General features: G+C 38.0%; 2 protein-coding genes across 11 annotated transcripts; both read left to right on the top strand.

The window, feature by feature from the left end:
- Positions 1–361: 361 nt before the first annotated feature.
- Positions 362–5,710, top strand: LOC138134871 (solute carrier family 22 member 21-like). 8 transcript variants are annotated; one of them, XM_069053445.1, is made up of 9 exons: positions 390–684; positions 2,726–2,850; positions 3,060–3,261; positions 3,318–3,528; positions 3,579–3,685; positions 3,739–3,893; positions 3,943–4,560; positions 4,611–4,789; positions 4,839–5,710. In XM_069053445.1, the coding sequence occupies exons 3-9, from the start codon at positions 3,110–3,112 to the stop codon at positions 4,962–4,964; spliced, it is 1,548 nt and encodes a 515-aa protein (XP_068909546.1). In that variant the 5' UTR covers positions 390–684; positions 2,726–2,850; positions 3,060–3,109; the 3' UTR covers positions 4,965–5,710. The 8 variants fall into 8 exon arrangements, with proteins under 8 accessions (XP_068909541.1, XP_068909546.1, XP_068909542.1 ...); XM_069053441.1 differs by having other exon boundaries at positions 392–684; positions 3,070–3,261; XM_069053443.1 differs by lacking the exon at positions 390–684 and adding an exon at positions 715–842 and having other exon boundaries at positions 3,070–3,261.
- Positions 5,711–12,050: 6,340 nt separating this feature from the next.
- On the top strand, positions 12,051–21,983 carry LOC138135295 (lachesin-like). Of its 3 annotated transcripts, none has more exons than XM_069053992.1 (6): positions 12,051–12,397; positions 19,051–19,202; positions 20,192–20,396; positions 20,683–20,906; positions 21,336–21,498; positions 21,818–21,983. In XM_069053992.1, the coding sequence occupies exons 1-6, from the start codon at positions 12,325–12,327 to the stop codon at positions 21,934–21,936; spliced, it is 936 nt and encodes a 311-aa protein (XP_068910093.1). In that variant the 5' UTR covers positions 12,051–12,324; the 3' UTR covers positions 21,937–21,983. The 3 variants fall into 3 exon arrangements, with proteins under 3 accessions (XP_068910093.1, XP_068910094.1, XP_068910091.1); XM_069053993.1 differs by lacking the exon at positions 12,051–12,397 and adding an exon at positions 12,424–12,906 and having other exon boundaries at positions 20,192–20,315; XM_069053990.1 differs by lacking the exon at positions 12,051–12,397 and adding an exon at positions 12,428–12,906.
- The last annotated feature ends 515 nt before the right edge of the window (positions 21,984–22,498 follow it).

Below are 22,498 nucleotides of genomic sequence, written 5' to 3' on the forward strand. Positions count from 1 at the left end.
TTCTAAATACAAAGCGGGAGGTCAGCCAAGTTCAGTTAAAAAAATATTTTTTTCGACAGAACAAATATCGCGTGTTGCTTACCGGACATGTTGAATTAAATCAATTCGATTCAAGTATAGGTACTTTATTGTTTGAAATGAGTAAATAGTCCCTCTTTCAAAATTGGTACCTCGCGGTACCACACTAGTTTATCTTATTCAAATCAAATTTTGTTTGTTTGTGTTTTCAAAATGAAATGATACTGCAGTAAATGCACTTTTTGCAGGTGGTTGAGTGGAAAACCATGCATGGGTGAGTATCGACTTGTGCTAGGCTTCGCACTTGTGCGATTGTTGCCACGTGGTCAAGAGTGTTAACAACGCTGATTTGTAGATTTCCGGAAAACTATTGAAAATCACGTCACACTATCTAATATTATTTAAAACAGTGAGACAACCTTGACAATCAATAATCTGAAGCATAGTAATGAAAGCATCAGCAAATACGATTTTTTAAGTAAAGTGCTGGAAGTACTCGATGTGCTAAAACAATTCCAAGGTATCAGTATACTATATTATCTTGGTGGCTACAGTTACCGGAGTCTCTTCCTTGCAAAAGATTGTGAATGAAACATTATAGTTCCGACAAGCCGGCAAGTAATAAATCGCATATCAAAGACGTATCCTCGCGGGGATTAGTAGAATGTGAGTACCAAGAAATTACTTTCTCCTTCAGTTCTGCAATTTTTCCGAGAATGTTCACGCTAATACGATGTGCAAAATGTAAACAGCAAAACTTTACACATGCAATTTGTTAGTGAAAAGCTGACGTGTGACTTACGCACAGAATTTAAGAAGAATTGGTACGTTAAAAATTATTTCTTGTTGTATAAATTCATTTTTATTTTGTATTACATGTTTGGGTTTGAGTTTCTTCACTCACTAAATTTTCAGTTGTAGAAATAGAAGATATTTGATATTATTCAAATTTAATTTTATCCTTGACTCTAGTGTACTTTAGACGACGGTGCTAACAAAAGTTCCAGATTTTCTCAATAATTATCTTTCATTTTTTTATGAATATTTAAGGAATAAAACCGGATTACTTAATACATTATTCTTTAGTTTTTTTCTCTTGTCACTGATATGACTCATGTTACAACATTGACCTTGTATAAATTGCTATAAGACGCCATTGAGCGATTTGATTAATGGTGGAACGTTAAATTTATCAATGTTTTTCAATAAGTGACTATTTCACAAAAATATTTGCTTGTTGTCTCGAATGAACAATAATTCATAATTTAAAAATTAATTCAATACGATGTTTTGCCAAATTTACATATTTTGAGAGCTTCATTTTCCTCATTTATATTTATTAGATTAGTTTTAGGGGCCATCTCCAGGTTTATCTATTTTTTTTTGTGTTAAATCGACGACAAAAAGAATCTTTCCGACTATTTAAAAAATACCTGTATATTTTTGTTTTAAAAAATCTTTTCAAAGAAAGATTTTTCTTCGTTATTAACGTGAAGTTTTCCCTCGAGTCTTCACATTTCACATTAGGCTGCATTAACTTTTATAATATTTAAAAATTTTAAATGGATTTTTTTTCTATTTTTTTAATTACTGTTGCCATGAGAACTCGAAAATTGCAGATTTGACATTTAAAATAAATACATCTCAAGTAATTATTTAAGGACGTGTGATTTTTTTGTAGAATCTCCCGCGTGCACATCAATTAGTCTCCGTAAATTATTCCTCGCTCTTGACTTATGCCGTTGTTGTTGTTCGCAAATAAGCTACTCCTCTGCAACTCGTGCTTATCTCCACAACAGCGAAAGCATTCGTGAGCTCGGAAATTTTTTCCGAAAATAATAGTTTACATCACATCGACTCAAAAATATATTTTACAAAAATTACATTGTCTCATTTCATTCTTGCAGAAGCCACATAAGAAAAATGAAGATGCAATTATGTCTATCTTATGCAAAAATTATTAATTTTTCACAATTATCATCCTCGACGGCCAAATCATTCCCACTTAGCCTTTGTCGATACTGATGATGCCTCGACAAATAAAACGAAACCAGTTTATCGATCCCACTAATTAAGTCATAGTCGGTTTTTGCGAAACCCGTTTTGCTCAATGACTTGAAAGAGATTTTCAAGGAGGTAGAGGAGTACTAGAATCCTGTCTCGGTATTTTTTTATTCGGCCCCAAAAAATTATCTCATTGTTTGTATTATTCCGGGACTTTCACAAACAAACCAAATAAAGCGTGTAATCTCAATTTACCCACTGGTCACAATACCGGCCCCTGACGCACACGATAAAGGTGAGAAGAGTGGGTTTCGACTGAAGCAATTTGCATATTCAACTGAGTCCTGTATGTCGATTTTTCTTGATATTTAAATTTCACCACTGCTGCAGTTTGTTTACCAACAGAGCCAGTGCAAAATCGATGAGCTCAGTCTCTGGTACTTTGCCATCTTCGTAACAAACCAGTGTATTTATGCTAATTGCATCGCACCATCAAGGTATTTCCATTTCCTTTATTTAATGTATTAGAAATTTAACCACTCCGGTTTCGGAAAGGCATCATAAAAAATATGAAAATTTTCACTCATAAATTGAACTCGTGAAACTGCGTCTCGTCGGATTTTTCTCCTGAAGCTCGGCGCGATTCCGCCAACATCTCTATAAATTAGATTCCGTTTGACTTCAGCACTCATTATATTTGCAGATAAGCACGTCCTTCCATTGAGGTCAAATAAGATTGAAACTCGTGCCTAATGTTTGAAACTGTCCGCTAGACGGTGACCAATAATCGCACTTTTTGAGCAGTTCCGAAGGCGGCTACATATACAGGTAATGCCATTTTTTGCACCACTCCAGATCCGACATTGCCGTTTGTAAGACTGCTTGTTTATTCAAATAGAAATAAATAATTTGCTCATACCGTCGCGTCACACTCAACGTGAGCCAAGAGCTATAAACAACCGGTTTAATTTTTTTCATCGTTTTTAAATAGGCAAACAATTTATTGGGTTTGCATGTATGCATTTTTAGTGAATCAGTCTGTTTTAGTCGTTACCACTCGCACAAGTCTCCCGGTCCGGTGCTAAAGATGAAGAAGTTCGATCTCGACGAGATATTGATATCGCTCGGGGGTTGGGGAAAGTTCCAATCTCTCTACTACCTAGTGCTATGCAGTGCCATCATTTTCTCCGTTTTTCCGGCGATGAACTACATCTTCGTCGCCAGAGACATCAAATACAGGTTGGTACTTTTTGCTTATTTCGCAAAACAAAACGCACAAGACGCTTCCTATCTAGATGCCAGGTAGACACATGCGACAAAGAAAATGGGGAGTTCAATCCGGACTGGCTGGAAAATGCAGTTCCCTTTGAACAAAACATCCCCAGCAAGTGTTCCTACTACGAACCCCAAGAAAACGACACTTGCATCTATTTTAACATGAGTAGTACCTTGACTTGCCATCGCGACTTCGTCTACGAAAGAAACGAAACCACCATAGTGCACGATGTAAGTTTCCTTTGACTCTTTTTGTGCAAAATTTTCAACTGGAGTTGCAGTTTGACATAAAATGCGACGAGAACCTGTGGAAGTTGACTATAGTCGGAACTATCAATGTCGTAGGGAAACTCCTTTGCCTCCCTCTCGCTGGATTCTGCTCTGATCGGTAATAACCAACACTTAACCCAAAACGTCTTTACTCCAACTAACTAATTTTAGCTTTGGTAGAAAATCGATGATAATAGTTAGTGTGTTTTTAAGTACAGTAGTCGGTTTGATAAGATCATTCTCACTTTCTTATTACATGTATGTAGGTCTGGAATTTCTTAATACGGTAGTTGGTTCCGGAGTGTACAGTGGCGCATTTATTTTGGGTAAGAGTGTTTTTGACCCCAATGCCTCACCTAACAGTACCACTTCCAGCTCTCGAATTGGTCGACTCGAAAAGACGAAACATGGGCAACAGTATCATATGTTTTGCTTTTACCATAGGTCACATCCTTCTTGGAGCTGCGGCTTGGGTGTCGCCTTCTTGGCAATTTATGTTGCAAATTATGTACGCACCAGGTCTGCTGGTGACTGTGCTCTTGTGGTTCATACCCGAGTCGGTACGGTGGTTGATTTCCAAAAATAAAATCACAGAAGCTCAGGAAATCTTGAAGAATATAGCTAAGATAAACGGGAGCGAGCTCACCGAAGAGACTCTCAAGAGCATTCCGTACATTGAGCAAACGGACAAAGCTGAGGAGAACGACAAGATTCCTTTGATGGCGATCTTGCGCAAAAAGAGTCTCCTCATAAGGATAATCCACTGCTCCTTCACCTGGATCTGTTGCAACTTTCCCTACTACGGGTTGACCATCCAATCAGTAGCGCTCTCGCAAGACATCTACGTCAACTATATGTGCGTCTCTGTGGTCGAAATTCCCGCGTACATTTTAGCCTACGGAGCTTTGGATCGAATCGGCAGGAAGAAAACCCTCGCGTTGAGCTTGATCCTGACAGGAGTTGCTTGCATCAGTGTGGATTTCATCCGGCCAGGTAGCTACTGCAACATTTCACGGTGGCAACATCTGAGATTTGTTTTGCAGGAAGTCCGCTGGCACTCGTGGTCTTCCTCTCCGGAAAACTATTCGTCACAGTGTCTTACATGACGATTTACATTTACACAGCAGAATTGTTCCCAACTAGCTCAAGACATTCCGCTTTCGCAGTTTGTTCGATGTTTGGGTGTGTGGGGTCGATGCTGGCGCCTCAAGTGCCCCTACTGGTAAGAACTTGCCGTACTTCTGGTGAATAAATTAAGCGTGTTCTTCCAGGCTAAAGTGTACAAACCGCTCCCTTTGATGGTGTTTTCCGCGATGGCCTTTACAGCCGGATTCCTGTCGTTTTTGTTTCCCGAAACGAACGAAAGCAAACTTCCTGAAGAGATAGACAAGTCGTGAAAATACAAACGACGTTTATTTTTAGTCGACGTGTAAATAGATATTCACATTCTGTGGAAATAATTATAAAACTAAGGATTACCTAACCAACGGTGCAAGTATGTATTTATGTTTAGCTTTGTTCGAGTGAGGATCGAATCGGGCACCAGATTTGTACCTAGATTACTTTTATACAAAAACAATAAATGTGTAAAAAATTCGTAATTAATTTAATTTGCGAATTTAGCAATGGATTTTTCACGGTCACCAGATACCCTTAAGTAATGACATCTGCAGAGTTCAAACCTTGAATAATGTAGTTATCGTTTCGATTCCAGTTTTAAACGACTTCACGTTTAATCGGTTCCGGTATCGACCTGGAATGGGAAATAGTGCAAAATTTTTAATGTCATCGAACACGCGTTCAATAAAATTGCGCTGAGGCCTCTAGACTTAATAAGGAAGAAGTAACTACTTTTGTGATGCAAAAACATGAAGATTACTCATTTTAAAAGTCGAAGATCACGTTATTGCCTTTAATTATATTGACATAACTGTGGTTTAATGTTTAACGTACGTTTATCGTTTTGATGGAACGACCTCGACTGCACCTCCGTCATTTACTTAACATGCAACAACACTTTAAATGTAGTTTTATGTAATTTTTATTTGTCACCTTAACTAATTAAAACAATAGTGTTCGTCAAGGGATGTCTTGGCTCTTTATATTTCTGTTACATTTTACCCAAAATAAATGATTTTTTCGATTTTTTCTTGTAATTATATAACGGAGTGTCATCAGTCATCACGCTGATGCAAATCGACCTTCAGAAAAAAAAAATTGTCATCGCCACACTAGTCTATAATTTTATTGTCTAATGATTATACTTGGGACGTTTTTTCGGAAGGTATTTAAAGTTTTCCATGTTTATAAATTCCCAGTAGGATAATTTGACATTTCCGGTAAGTAACAATTTACACCTGAAGAAACATCATCAAAATTATTACATGACAAATATAGACAAAAAAATTCGCTCGAGACTTTCGAAAAAAATCTGCATTCTAATTACGTCACAGCTTTCATTTATGAATATTCTAGAATTTTTCTTTTCATGGCTAAACGATGTAAACACTTGCGTTGCGTTGCAGAAACAAAAATGAAAAGCTTGCCCAACCCACTTTTAAGAATTTCATATGAATGCTAATTGACATAAATATGAGCATACTGAGCAGGGTATGGTGTAATGTTTACGAATAAAATAGTTGTTATATTTTTTGTGAAAGATTGCTCACTACAAGTTCTTCGGTGAACAAGCGACACTTCCTCTAGTGATTGCTAGGTGGCGCCGCTTTAGACGATTCGAAAAAAGCTCTTTGAATGAAGCTTTTTCACCTCGGGCACAGTTGCGCTTATCATGTCTTTGAATAAATTTCAGTTTCAATGGAACGTTCATTTTTTATTCATTCATTGCTGGTGAAATTTCTGTGCATTTAGCAAGTCTCATATTTGCGGTGTTACCGCAAGATATTTGCATATCTCTGTGTTTCCATTCATTAAATACAGAGAACGTCATGTTCTACGACAGTGCAGGTATTTGAAAAAAATGTGATTTAGGAAATTATCTGTTTAGAAAATCATTTGGAGTAAGCGATTAGCTTGGGTCCTAATTGTCACAAAATCGTCACTGCAACTGAACCAGCATGTGCTGTCAAAGGGATTTGTAATTTAATGCAATGTTAATGCAAATTTAATGGATAATTGTTGATTGAATCCGTATGTCAATTGGATGAATGTGCAGCACGCAAAATGGTATAACTCTCAGTTAATAAGCCATAAAGCCAAAAATAACTAAACTAATTCAAAATTAAAAATTCGCATCGTCTGGGAAAATTGCTTCGGATTATAAACACACCAAAATTAGATTAATTAGTGGATTCAACATTGGTTCGCATTGGTGCACATTAAAATAATTTAATTATCTTCATTCAAGTGAAAGTGAATGAGAGAAAATCAGACAGGGTGAAATGAACACGAGAGCCGTCTAACTGATACTTGGGAGTACTTTAATCCTAGGAATGGGAGCTTCCAATGTAAAAAACTAAATAAAAACTTTAATAGTGATCTTGTCTCGCTCTGTTTGACATAAACTCCGCGTTATCCAAGGTCATCGACGTTGGTCAGAAAGACAATAAAAGCTCTCGAGGGTCTTCGAGATTTAAAGAGATACTTGCCGTTCAGTTCGTTTGAATTGCAATTTCCTTTGAATTATATTGATTCTGCATTGTCTTAAATGGAAAAATAGTTCAAGATCGATCAAACTGGCACTGCAAGGGTAGGTGATAAGTATGTAAGATCTCCCTCAGGGACAAGGGGAAGATTTTCTCTCTCATGGATGGAAGGTTCAAAAGGATAAGAGAATATCTGGGATAGGACCTATAGAGAGATCGATGGGACATACGACGAGATCTGGACGGAGATATCGAGTGATCCGTAGGAGATACAAGGTGATTCCGGATGGGAGATCTAAGAGAGATACAGGGAGATTTATGAGAGATACATGGAAATCTAATATAGATACTGAAAGATAACGGGGAGATACAGCGATATCGAAAGAAGCTAAATTTGGGGGATGCAGGAGAGATATATCGAAATGAGAGATACTGGGAGAACCAAAGTAGTTACAGAGAAATTAGGAGGAGATACAGGTGCCCCAGGGTGGGGCATCCAAGAGAGACACAGGGAGATTTATAGAAATTACAGGGAGATCCAGGGAAAATTCAGGAAGATAACAAAGTGATACTGGGATATACGAAAGAAGTACAGGATGGGCTCTACTGTAGTAGATTCAGTAAGATTCGACCAGATATGGCAATATCCGGGATGGAATGTTCAGAAGAGATACAGGATATTCCGGAAATAGACAGAAAGATCCTGGAGAAATGCATGGAGATCTGGGGAAGGTACAAAGAGATCTAGACAAATAAAAGAACATTTGTAGAAGATGTTTTGACGCAAAAATTTTCTAAGGATAAACTCTTCGGATCTCCCTCTCTCTCTCTCTCACTCTCTCTACCTCTACCTCTCTCTATATTTATTAGCACTAGTGGAATTTCGTCAAGCACTCTTAAATCATTGAATATAGTTAAAATGGATAAAATCGAAAAAAAAAGAAAGGATACATCTTTCATTCCCTCCGAAGGGGGGCGGACTGCTGAGGCTTCTCAGAGCCTTTTCAGCCACACTGACGGGAAGATTCGGGATGGGTACGCTGAGGATGGGTGCGGAAGGAAGGTGGTAGGTACTGAGAGGTTGATACTGACCCAGCATTCGCCTTATCTGTGAATGAGACATACCACCATGTGATGGTGTGGCCAAACCTCTGAAAAAAACCCACACCTAGTCAGGCGGCACCTGGGTTAGAACCTGCGACCCCGCGAATGCAAAGTGGCGCGCTAAGCGCTTGGCCACTGTACTCGGTGATAAAATCGAGATCTGATGAACAGTTATATAAGGAAAGTATCTGGTGTTCATTACGAACTCTGAGCAGTCGTTTAAATCTAACCTCACTTTTTGTGTTTTTAATATGCAGACTGACACGTGGTGCGTTCATAATCGACTCTTCAACGGCAACTTTGACGGGAAATTTAAATGGACACCGATATTAAAGGAATATGTACTGTCATATGGATTGTTCTAGAGATTTTAAACTTGGCAAAGAATCTTGTCAACATGAAGCAAGTGCCAAATGTCCCAGAACTATTATGACTAAGAAAACATTTTTTCTACCCGATATGGTTCTTCATGTCCTCAGTAGCTACCACAATGAAAATAGAGAGTTTAAATATTCTGTAGATGTACAAAATTAGCACAATAAATTATGTTATGGCTGTTCAAGTTTCAAAAATGTTAACATCAAGTCCGAGGGGTTTCAACAACATTTGATTTTCTTTCAGAAATGACGTAAAATGAAGTAAAATTCAATAAAAAATTTCTTCTTTAATTTATAAGCACATTTTCTGTAAAAGGAGATTATGGTATCATTTGTCAGTTGTACAATTTTTTTCTCAAATAAAATTGTCCTGATGTTTAAGGTTGTTGACATTTATTTAATCGCTTTATTTTTGGCATTTTTATTCTCACAAATATGTATCCGTATTTTCAGTTTATCATTTTTTTTTCGTATTTACAATATACTTAAAGCTTTTTTAAGCTAAAGAATTTGTTTATATTTAGAGCAAAATTTTCTAAGTAAACAATTCTGAAAAGAATCAGAGAAAAAAGAAATTTAAAATGTTTGGGAGCAGGAATTTTAACAATTCAGATTTTGTAGATTAAACTCCAACTTCTCTAAACTCCATTGATCCGTACAGGTTTTATGATAAAATATTAATTTTCCTTGACAATAAAACAACTTTCCAACAACCTCAAGCCTCCGACCGAATTAACTCGAGCCCGCCCGTCGTTCGTCTCGATATTAAATCGATTCTTTATTAACAATATCAGTCAGAGGTGTCAAATTGGTAAACGTAATGTCGACAAATCTGTAATTATCCGGAATAGGTGTGCGCGAGCCCCCCGAAAATCTTTTAATAAAACCGGCAATCAAAACACATTAGAGGCTGAAAAATTTAAATTTACGTTCGACTATTTTATCGTAGGAACGTGTACCGAAAATAAAACTTTGTTGAGTAGCAGTAAAATTTATGGTGAAATTATACGGCAACAATAGTGAGCGCACAATGTATAAGAGATAATTTAAATTCAACGCTTGTTGAGTATAACAAGTAGTATTGTTGTGCGGGGCGACGGTCAAAAGTCGTGTTAACAGGTATTAGAGTGGGGCCCTAATGTCCCATCCTCGGACGTCACACCGCGTTCAGACAAGGTGCTAAAGTGGAATGCTTTTGTGGAGTCTCGCAGAACCGACAGACGTCTGGCGCCCCCTACGGCTATCTATGTTTTTCTTATCAGATGCATCGCCGCCCCAAAACGAACACACCACGGCTATTTTATTATGCAGTTGATTATCAATACGGAAATAAATTTCAACAACTCGAACGAAACACTTTCCACAGACGCCGCCAGCTTCGTCCTCGCCAAAAACGAAAAGCTCCGCCGCATAAATAAATGCAGAAGCTTACCCAAATCCTTCCGATACATTTTCACTCATCTAGTCGCGAAAACTAATCGGAATCAATTCCACCCGATATATCAGCGCATACTACTTGCAAATTGACCTTTTCAAAACAAACCGTCCGTTTTATCCGACAGAATAATTACCAACAAACCAATCAATTTTCCGCAGAACTTCCAAATGGAAACCGCATTTAATGCTCGATAATTGAGCGCCATAATTTTATTGAACATGTTCGATTCAACTGCATCTTCGCTGCTATTTCAATTTATAACGAAAGGGAAGAACAAGCTGTCTGTTTAATGACGCGGAATAAATATCCACTAACAGGCCGAACACAGAAAAACCATTTAACTTCGCCTGGAGCATGCTTGAAGAGCAGGTCACGAAACGAGGAGAAAAATTATACCAAGATCGTAATTATGACGGTGAATAATAAATAAAAACGGAGAGATTCAAATTTATTTCGAATTGATTTGATTTGTCGATGCTACTGAAAGCTGCCCCCTCAAAAATACAGGGTGTCCCAAAATTGGCGTACCAACTGCTTACTACCTTATCGAGGATGTTTAAATGTACATGAAAAAATATGGAAAAAATGTTTCCGACAAAAAAATCAATTTTTTTTATCATTATTATTAACGGTAATAACGGGTGACTATTAAAATTTTCACTTGGAGTTGGCTTTGAACGAGTTTTTATTTTTTCTGTTACTTTAGACACACGCAAGAACGAATGACAAATGTCAGTCAGTACAATTGAAACATAGTTTTGAAATGTCAAACTTGTCAGTGTCTAAGGTGCAACGGAAAACAAAGAATGATCCATAGCCAACCCTAAGTGAAAATTTTAATAGCCACCCGTTACAATGTAAACAAAGATATATTCGTACATTATTACCTTGTAATGTCACCGTAGTGGCTTTAAAATAATATTTTCGATTTCCAAAGCTTCTAAATTGTCTATTATGCAGGACTAGATATTGATAGTGAGTGATCTTGTACTTTGTGATAATATATACGATTAGACGTAGCTGTCATGACAATTTCATACGTAACGGGCCTTCAAATAAATTTATATTTAGAGCAACCTAGAGCAGCGTAGAAAATGACACAAGAAACGTCTGACATTTTAACGAAATAAAATTAGGTTAGAAAATATTTTTAATTTTTGTAGTGCATTCTCCCTATTCCCCTCCACGGAATATGACAATATGAAATTGGGAAAAAGCGTACTATGTAACCTGTGTAACTCCGGAGAATAATTGGTTACCTACAAAAATTACTTTACACTGTTAACAGAATTCGAATGTCGCCTACGCCTACTCTAAATATATATTTATTTGAAGGCCCGATATATTTCAGTGTACAGTGCCACTTTCAAAGATAGCCAAATCAACAAATAAGTCCAATGGAATTTTTTTAACATTTTTCTGACGTTTACGGCAATCTCTTCTACACCGTAGTGCACCGTTAGTACGCCATTTTTGTGACACCTGTATATTCATCATGCGTTTCAAGCTCAGTTAAAAGTGCACCGACAGTAAATTGTCATAGACGAGCTGGAATCAATTCCAATTGTCATTACACCAGTGTTATAATTTTAAGAAATAATCGTGTCATTTACCAAATGTGTTTATGTTATTTCGAGATAAATCGCACTTTTTACTTATCTTGATGGTTTTGACGATAATGGCGAACCAGTTGGAATTTATGTTCAATGGTTTATGTCATCGTATGCATGGACCTAATAGACTAATGGAAATATGACGAGTTCTGCAATATCAGTAAAGTAATGACAATAAATGAGATGTTTATTTTACGACTCTATTATGAAGAAATGGTTATGGGGGCTGTGAATACATATATTCCTGCAGCGAATTTACGGGTAATAGTTTTGTTTCAAGGACGTGGTAGTTATGTCATGGGAGATTTTTGGGTGGATTTAGAAATAGACGTGGTGAGATGTTAGGAAACAGTCAAAGAAAATAATGAAGTGGGATGTCAGCTCGTCGTTGTAATTTGGGTCGTGGGTGATTAATATTTCAGCAGGAAAATTGAAGTAGATGTGGTGCAATAAAGCCGTTGTGGTGGTCAGCAGGAAGGTGTTTATGGGTGTTGACGGGCGAAGAAGATGAAGAGGCGTCGTAAAGAGGCAAATCGACGTCGGTGGCCTATTTAGCGTGTAGTCCTGGCCTGGTTCGGGCCGCGTTAAAAAATAATAGCCCTAAGAGCTTCGCAGATGTAATGCGAAGCTTAAACGTGGCGTTAGTTGTAATAAATCGGCGGGTAGAAAAGACGAATGGCGGCATTAAATGCGGTAAGCAAGTAGTCTTCGAGTGCTATTCTCATCCTTGAAACCTAACACAAGGCGAACTGTCAGAGAATAGAAGCAGTGGTGGTTCCTGGCTTGAGCCAAACGCACGTGCGTTTACCCGCATACCAAAACGGAAATCGCTCCCCGTATTTAATATAATACATTTTCCGCCCCCGTCATGTTTGCCCCCGTTTTTGATTATTTTAATTAACAGCGACACGTCGAGGAGCGACTCCTGAAGGCGGCGTCCTGAAAACCGAACGAATCATCGCGTTCGGCCCAAATTGGAAGCTAAATTATCCTTACCTCGACAAAGTGTATCCGGAGCTCTTTTGCCTAATTCGGTTAAACCGTAATGCATGCACTGTGACGTTAAAATGAAGTTTCATCACGGTGAAGCGAGTCTGAACGCAGTTTAAATATGAGTGGTGTTTGCAGTGAAGTGCCTTTCAATGTTCTCAAACTTTTCAAAGTGTGGACGGTTCTATTAACGTTCAGTCCGACCATGTCAGGTTAGTTATTTGTTGTAAGGATTAGAGACACTTCACGGTCCTTCGCCGCAAAACGCCAAACCACACAGGAATTATCCTTTGCACAAAAAAACATGTACACACATGCAAGCCGCCAAATATTCATCTCCCAACATTTCTATCAAATTATTAGACGAGTAGTGTGGAGTGAAATGTGTTGCAAAAGAAACTTTTTGTTTCATTTGTGATTCATTACTGCGGATTTGTTTAGTTTTCAGCATTAGACGGCTGAAACAATGAAAGCTGGCGACAAATGGAGCGGCTGCATGTTCGCGCCGTTTTTCATTTTTATTTTCAGTAGTTGATACGATTGTTCCAATGGAAGAGTTTATGGTTTTTAATATTGCCTTTATAAAGCTCCTTTTCATCATCGCCGCCACAATCGTAAAAGAAAATGTATCTAATGTGACACTAACGGAATCAGTTTATCTCGTACACAATGAAGTTAATTGCGATAGAAGCGAAGCTGTTAAAAATTAATTTTGTTTAAAATTAGCATCGTTAAGCAGTTTGCCGTTGACAGATGCGGAAGTTTAGCCAGATAAAAAACATTTCAACAGAGCAGAAACTAGGAAGGAAATGTTACAATGAGGCAAAGTTTTGTCGTTAAATTAGTTTTCCCCAAGGGTGTTACAAAGAATCCATGGCTGTTTAGGCTCACGCCTCCACAGAAAAACATTCGGTGGTGGAACCCGAGCAAATTCGGTATTTTTAAGCTTCCAAACACACCAAACTCGAGAACCATTAAATTTTACCTTCGTAAAAATTTAAACGGCTGTTAAACACGCACCCAATCATTCAATTAAGAAACCCATTGCGAGATACGACTCGCGTTTTTATGGGCAATTATGGGGCACTATTCCGAGAAGTCCAATAACCAACAATAGTAAATATTATTGTTATTTCGGTTGTTTTAATTCCGATTTCCAAACAGAACACCTCGGCTCCCATCCGTCCCTCCGATTCTTTGGACCGCAGCCATTCCAATTTTCACAAAAATATTTTCGAATGGAAATCGCCATAAAACTTTTCAGCTAGGATCAAAGATGTTTATGTACCCCAATTTCGACAAAAGCTCTGGCGCACTCCGGTGAAACAGATTTTCTAAATATTACATCGTTCACTGGAAATTTAAATCACTGTGAAAGCTCGTACGTGGGACAAAGTGGTCGAAATATGTTTGACATTTATAACAGTTAGATGCTTTTAACTGTACAAAGTAACGCAGCTGTAATGGCTTGAAAATGTAAATCATAAACGCAGGTTTATTTAAATTTTTGCGTTGAAAGCTCCGACCGGCGGCTTGCTTTATTGTCGTTGGCATTCCGCAATGCATATCGGTCTTTCATCTATAAAGAAGACCATTTCAATTATTTTCTGCATGTTTGAATTAATGCGCTGGAAGAGTTATGCGACGCCTTCAAAGTGCGAACACCTTTTTATTAATTTGCATCACCTATTTAGAAGCGGCTTTTATGAAAAAGCCAATTAGCACCGACCTATATTTAGTTGCCAATTAAGAGAGCGCTATTGGAAAATATTATTAGCTTCGAGTGCTCTCATTTGCGATTTGTCAGCAAAGGTGCTAATAATCAATTAAACGAGGAAGACATTCAATGTTTCTGGCACAATCTGTTATTTTTAATTTAGCAACGAACCTTGACCACAATTTTTTTGCAATAAAATTCGGATAATTTTGGATGCGCCTTTCATAAAACGAGCTTTCAGCAAACTCCGAGCAAATAAACTGTACCTGTTTTCAGAGAAGTAAAATTCTTTTGTTGGATGTGTTGCCGCAACTGCTCTATTTATATTTACAATAGCTTGATTACATTTAGAAAATTTAAATTTAGCTGCGCCCTAGGTATGCAACTACGTGTTTAATTACTTTCCCAGAAAATATTTATCGGGACTTGTTTACGGCCACAAATTATTTATTTTCAATTAAAGTTTCGCCCTGGCAAAATAATATTCAAATTAAACGTCAACAAAACATCTTCATTTGTTCGCATAATCCATTGAATAAGAACAGACGTGTTAAATAACCACTTGGACATGACACATTTTCTGCTAATGATTTTTTTTCGTTTCATTGAGATTTTTGGCACGACATTGTTTCTGGAGCCATTAAAATGTCTGTGCGGAGTCGAAATACCCTTGCGGTGGAGTTATTTAAGATGCAGATGCCGGCCGGTCTGCGTTAAAAATGTGTTAGGAATTAAGATAATGAAGCTTGAAGAGGAGTATGTCTGATATGTAATTAAATGGCGTTTAGGATCTATCCGGAGCGTTAAGCTAATAGCTGGAGGAATGCAGAGCGACTCCCAGATTATTAATAATCCACATATGGAGTAAATGAGGTGCAACAGTGACAGTTGACGAGGAGAACAGCTGATTTTGACGTCGCCGTCACCGCTTGCGTAAACAATGAAACCGTTCGGTAACTGTGGCGGCGACGCCGTCTCTCCTGATCTCGTTTTATTAAGGCTTTACGTTCTTTACTCGAGAAATATTTGCCTTAGAAAAAAACGAGACGAGCCACTTGATAAATCCAATATTATTGCCGCCGCCACTGATCTCGACGTCAAAACCGGAAATATTTTTGACATTGTCGAACCTGAGTAAGTCGTTCGGTGTTGTTGAAAAATCAAACACGTGCACTACACGGCTAAAAATACCGCGACCAGTTAATAAACTCAAGTAATAAAACCGCAACAATTATTTGTTTTAACACGACTATTGCTTCAGGATGTAAACGATACCGTTGACAGTCAAAGCTGCTGCGGGTTGTCCAAATATTTACAAAGGACGTCCTGTCGTCGTCGTATTATTTTTTACTCTAGGTAAAGGATGTGAGCGTTTCAAAAAATAATGTCGCATCTGTGGCGAAGAACACAACGACCTATAGCACCGTCTAAATTGTTGACAAGGCGCCAAAGGACCCAACACAATGCCAATACATCCGTCACAGGACAAATGACCAGATCTATCGAGAGCAATACTCACTTGCGCTGCACCAGAACAAATCGCTGGACAGTTGCTAACTACCGGGTGGCTAAAAAAGGAACTGCTCGTATTTTTAGACAAAAAATGCTACATTTGTTATTGTTTGCCGGTGGAAATAGTCCTGTGCGGTGCTGGAATAGATTTAGCACCAATGCACCACATAGTGACGTACTCACCGGTCCAGATTCTTCATTTTCAAATTCTTATCTGCATCTGTTCGAGAGAGCTTTGATAAAAACTTGTTTGGTATTCACATGTGCAAGTTGCAAATGAAATATGAATTTATTCCGGAGAACTGATTGAAATTATCAAAGCGCGACCCAGGATTTTGTTGTTGCATAAATGCACGGGAATGTTTTAAATGTATATGGAACAGCATCAAAGAGGAATCTATATTTGTGAGCTTTCATGCTCCACTATGCAGACATCACTGCAATGCGTATTGACCAATTGAAAATGTTCCGAAAAGTCGTGGAAGCTCTGACAGCATCAGGATTTCTGAAGGAGTAAAGCAAAGCTAAAATTCAGTCAACAACGTCAAAATCAAAAGTTTCTTCCTTTAAAAGTGACTTAATATCTTAGTGTGCTGTGGAAATTTGCCTCCTGGAATATCTGGTGTTCCTACATTATTAAAAAATAAATCGATGTGATTATTTGGTTGCCTATGTACCAGGGGCTTCTAAAACGGAGAACTCTTGCGGCTCTCACTAATCCAGGACACCGTAATTTACACTTTCACCAACGAAATTTATAATGTCCTTGTATTTAGTAATAATTTTTGTTAGAATAAGTGATTGTACAAACCACTGACGAAAGTATAGCGTCAAATTTCTTTTTTTTTAATATTTAAACAAATGTTTCAACTGTAGGTCATGTTTGAACAGCGAGAGTTTATTTTTTTAATTACCAAGTCTACAAAATCCCCTGCGTGGTGATGTCATAAATCATGATTTCTCACAACAAATAATGTTGTGGTGTACCACAGCATGTCGTAAAGAGCGTACAATGATCTGTGTGCGCAAGAAATTGTTATTATATGCTTTTTATTTTATGGTTAAACTTGGAGTTGTATCTGTACAAACACAGTTAGAATAAGCAATTATTACGACAAAAATAGTTGTAATTGTTCCCAGCTCATAATAAATTACGTGGCGTGTCTATTCTAGGATCATCCCATTAGAGCTCCCTAGAAGCAGCTTAATGACTTCATAGGTAGAAGGTTGTGAATAAATGAAACAATCTAACATAACTAGACAAGGTTAACTCGTCTAATTAGTACCCAGAATAGTAATAAAATATTTGGTGGGTGGAAGGAAGACTTGGGAAAGATTCACCTATAATGGAGCGAGAGATTTCCTTCGGTTCGGATAATATTCGATCAATTGTATTTGGTTTGTCGTCCTCTTGATTAAAACAGTTTGTCTTCGAGAACGTGACCCATGAAAAATAGTAGAACATTTCGCGATTTCCTTTTTGACCGAGTGTTTACCAGTAGGGGTCGAGGAAAAATAATCGTACAGTGTTCGGTGGTGGCCTGCACGTCGTCTACCCCTGTATTTATGTTCGCCGGTAATAGAGTCGAATAGCCGTTCTATAAAATAATTGCTTTGGTGAACATGCAACAATAAGAGCACTCTATCCGCTTTGTATTTACGTTCATTGTTATAATTATACCCTAGCTTGTTTGCTGTTTAGAAAGTCAACACAACTTGCAGGTTAATCATGTAATTGAATACACACTGTACCACTGACAGGGTTTATTTTGCGAACGATTTTAAAGATCTGTACGAGAATTACTTGGCTGACAACGAAAATTCATAACTATCGGATCAATTGATCAAACATGTTGTTCTATCGTCATTACGGGTACCAGATCCCGAGTAACGATAGTTAAATATCTTCGCGTCTACACGAACCGCAAATAAGTTGATCGAAGTCAATGGAAATTTACATAATTTGCATAACCATTACACTGGCGACGCAGACGTTTTCCCGATAAAAATTTCCAGGAAATTGTTTAATCAGACAGAAAAAGCTCGAAAGCTCCAGTTTTTGCAAGTGTATAGGAAGTGCGTAGCACCACAGGTTGATAAAACACTTGGGATTTATTTGAACAGCACGAAGCTCCGGAATTGCCGGTACTGGCTCAACCGCAGTTGCTTACCTGATAATAATTACTCGTGCTTGTGGTCAAATCCGGACTAAATCCGGTGATTTCTATGTAAATTGGAATTGTGCATTAGCCGCATTGCGAAAATTACAATGCAGATTTTACTTGGACTTGCTTTATTACCGCTGATAACCACATACACTTTATCATATTTAACAACATACACTTTTTTCGGTCTCATTTAATTCTTCAAGCTCACTCACAAAATGCTGAGCTTTCGGTAAGCGCGAATTCTGACACCACCAAAACATATTTCAATTAGTTTCCAAACAATTCTGAGGCCAACGAAACACGCCAAAAGAGTTGTCAAAAATTCAATTTGTTTAAATGCAGTAGGGCAAAATAAGTTGAAAGAGATGTTTGAAGATTTGACGAGTGGGGGAGAAATAATCGTGGCGAGTACCTGCTGTGCGTGGAAAGCATCTGATAAAGCTTTGACGTTTATGGTCTTAAGCACTTTGCGATAAATTATCCTGCACGGTGTAGCACGTCGCTGTTGATTATTTTGAAATAAAATTTGTGTCCTGTGCTTTTTGTGGGATCGTTTACAGTTCGGAATACACCGAAATAAATACTGTACGTTTGAAAACCGGTCGTTAGTACCATCACTTAAATTTTAACTGACACTCCGCTACTAAACTGCGCTTAATTGATTGCGTCCATTCCGAATTAAATTCCCGGTATAGATTTATAGCCAGGATTTAAAATTTGTACTTTGGCATGTTTCACACATTCATTATACTTAAACTCGTTTAAATCCCACATCGTGTTGAAAATGTTCCACTGTTTTATATTTTATTTATTTATTTTTTCGTAAACTGTATATATAGCAAGATAATACAATAGCTGGACCTGTGCCAGACATGTAAACCGGTGAAACTGATCCTTCCTCCTCTTCAGTGACTAGCTGCTGGCATTAAACAGCCTAACGATAAATCGTCTTGTTTCAGGATACACTTGGTCTAGCACTGCAAAAAGTGCGCTAGACCACAATTTGGGTTTGTCGCCAGTCTTCGATGATTTTACGATAAGAGAAGTGGAAGCCACCGAGGGTCAAACTCTTCTTTTACCTTGCACCGTCAGATATCTCGGGGATAAAGTTGTAAGTTTTATGGCCCGAAAGGTTGTTTTCCACTTACGTCGAGACCCAATTTTCACTAAATCGAGCACGAAGTTATATTTTATAATTTGAGGTGTCCACACCTCATTGTAAAAGCAGACATTTTGGATTTGTCATCAAGTGAAATTTTTTCAGGGGCCCTCTGGCTGGGACGGCTGCTCAGAAAATAATTTGAAATTATAAAGGTCCACAAGATTTCTGCTTTTGTCATAATAATGGTTATGTCTGTGCTCGAATTATCAAAGCTGAAATATTAAATGGCTACAGCACTAAGAGAATAAAATATTAAATCCTTTAGAAATATCTTTGTAATAAGTTTTAAATGCGAAAAGATAAAACGATACGCGTTCAACAGTTGTCTTAATAATAAATGGAGTTTCAAACTCGTGTTATTGTAAAAGGGCGCTTGTAGGGCTTTTAAAGTAATAAATTTGAATTTCAATTGTGATTTTACAATGGGTTTATTAGAAAAGATTTTCTAAGTAACTTAATAATGAGTTGGCAAAGTCAAAGAAAATAATGCACGTTTTCCGGTCTCGTCTAGATGCAGTTGCAAACGTTCCGGGGATTTATCAGGTTGAAATTTGAATAAGAGCCTCGGTTGCCTCGTGAGGCGAAAAAGTAATATTCCCGGCGAAGAATCGATACAATCATATCGGATCCTTTATTGAACTTACGCTGCCGAGCAATAATTAAATTTCAATTAACTTATAATTAAAAATCCACCGAGTTTTCATTACACTTTGTTAACTCGAATTTATAGCAGAAATTTAATTATGAACGGTCCAAAATTAACTACGTGCACTCGTCGCATAAAACTCTTGACCAATAAACCAACCAGTCACTCCTGTAAATACGACTGGAACAAACCGACGTTTATCGGGAAATCTGCTCCAATGATAAATTTCGCTTATGGAAACGTAATCCTTAAAAGCATCCGTGTATTCCTCAAAGAAAATCGCCTGTTACAGGTGTCCTGGATTAGAAGCCGGGACTTGCATATCCTGACGTCAGGTCCTTTCACGTTCTCCAGCGACAGCAGGTTCGAACCCGTGCCCTCCTCGGCCGGAGATTTCTGGGGACTCAGGATAAGAGGTGTGCACTTATCTGATACGGGACAATACGAATGCCAGGTCAACACCGATCCCAAGATGAGCCTGGCTTTCAATCTCACAGGTACTACAAGTCCGAATCAATTTTCCCAGGAACAAGGGTCAAAATAATTTTATTCACGATTTTGTCCCACGACAAGTAATTCTTTACTTTACCGCACGGCGTGCGGTAATACATGTTTTACCGCACGCTGCGAGGGATACTACTCGGCCGCGCCTCGTTGTGCGATAATAATGTGTAGCGAAAATAAGTATTGGATCGGGATAGAATTTGGGTGAATATTTTTTGGTTGGGCTGGGAGCTTAGAGGAGGGCTTCGGGAAAAATCCCTTGTAATTGTATCGTTTCAGTTTCAGGTGGCAGGAAGTTGGAGGGCTCTAATTCAAAATGGGTTGGGCAAGCTCTAATAAAAGGTCCGAGCGAAGTTTACGTCCGGGATGGGTCCCTGGTGACCTTCACATGTGAAATATCGCCCTTATCTGTGGCATCTTTGCAATCTGGAGCGCACGGAGTTTTCATGACCGCTAAACCGAAAGTGCGGTGGTTGCACGACAACAAAGAACTACTCTTTGAAGTTAGCATTCTTTTATTTTATTTGACGACACCGACCCGGATTTACTGCAGCCACCTTCGGGACAACTTCGGAATTCAATAGGGGTTTGCAATTTGCCATTGCACACAGAACAATACATTTCCAAAATTGGTAGTTGTTGAACGAAATTGTTGCGCCATAAGGAAATTATTCCTCATTCGCATAACCGGAACAGGTTCAGCTAATCCACAATGCGATCAACAAAACCCTCGGTGAAATTAAAACTGCCAACGAGTTTCTCATTAGTTGGACTTTGTTGCAAATAATTAACCCAGAATTTAATCTCACCCCTTAAAACATACTCCGGCCCAGTTTGAATTCTGCTTCTTTTTTCCGAAGGCTGGCGGATAATTTACCGCTTTAATTGCACATTCGCTCGTGCCAATTTCTTAATCAATTCTACCCCCGCAGGCGTCAGACCCTCATATTTCCATGAGAACCCTCTACGGGGAAAGGAGTCTGAAGGTGATTGGCGTACTCAAGATTTCAAAGGTGTCGTGGAGGGATAGCGGACAATATACCTGCTTACAGATGTCAGTTAAACCCGATTCAATCAGACTGTTTGTGGTTGAAAGTAAGTTTCGTTTTCACTAATTTAATGTCGATCAATCAACCTTCCCGAACAGGGTCTCATTAACAAAACTTTATTCGACCGACACGCGTCATTATTATATTGCCCGGGGGCGATTTTTTAAAAGGGTTTTATCAGTCACGCCGGTAAATTGCTCCGAATAGGAAGAACAAAAGTGAATAATGGCGAGGGTCGCCACCTAAGTGCAAAGGTTGATTGAACATTGCGCCACAATAGACAGAATCGCAAAAAGCTCAACTATCACAATCTATTACGAATGTCTTGGAACACACCACAACAATTTCTTGTTTTTACTTTTCAGGTGAACACTCCGAAGCCATGCAACGAGACTTTCCACCGCTCTCTTCCGCAAATCAATATCTCTTCAATTTTGGATATATTGTCCTATCAGTATTACTTTGTTTGAATTTCCCCACCTGATGGTGTAAAATATACCATATGTAAATAATAGACTGACATATTTTCTACACCGTTGTTTCAATTTGTATTCACCATGCACGATTTGGTCGTTTACAAATATATTTGACGTGTCTGCGGCTTACAATTTTCAAATGCAATTTTAATAGCTTTGATCGGTACTAGGTACATGTGGGTTATAATTTATTTATGCAACTGGTTGAAATGTAGATACGTTCAATGCAAATCCATTGGCATTAAATATTACAGTTGCAATCTCTAGTGAATATGAATGTGTACGATTTCCATTTGCAGTTTCTAATTGAATGAACATGGATCCCACTTTATTGCAAACTTGACAGACTTGAAATTTTAAAGCGAAAATGTGGAACTGAATTTTCGCCATTTTAAATTGTTTTAATGAGCTTGGAAATAAAACGAAAACTCGTACTTCGCAACGAATGAAATAAAATACTTTATAAGTTTTTTGTCAAGACATTTTGTTCCTGTAATGTGAAACATTCAAAAGAGAATCTCTAAAAATGTAGCTTTGAGACATTCATTTTAGGTGTTGTACATTAAATAA

Source organism: Tenebrio molitor, chromosome 7 (genome assembly GCF_963966145.1).
Source record: "Tenebrio molitor chromosome 7, icTenMoli1.1, whole genome shotgun sequence".
Taxonomy (NCBI): domain Eukaryota; kingdom Metazoa; phylum Arthropoda; class Insecta; order Coleoptera; family Tenebrionidae; genus Tenebrio; species Tenebrio molitor.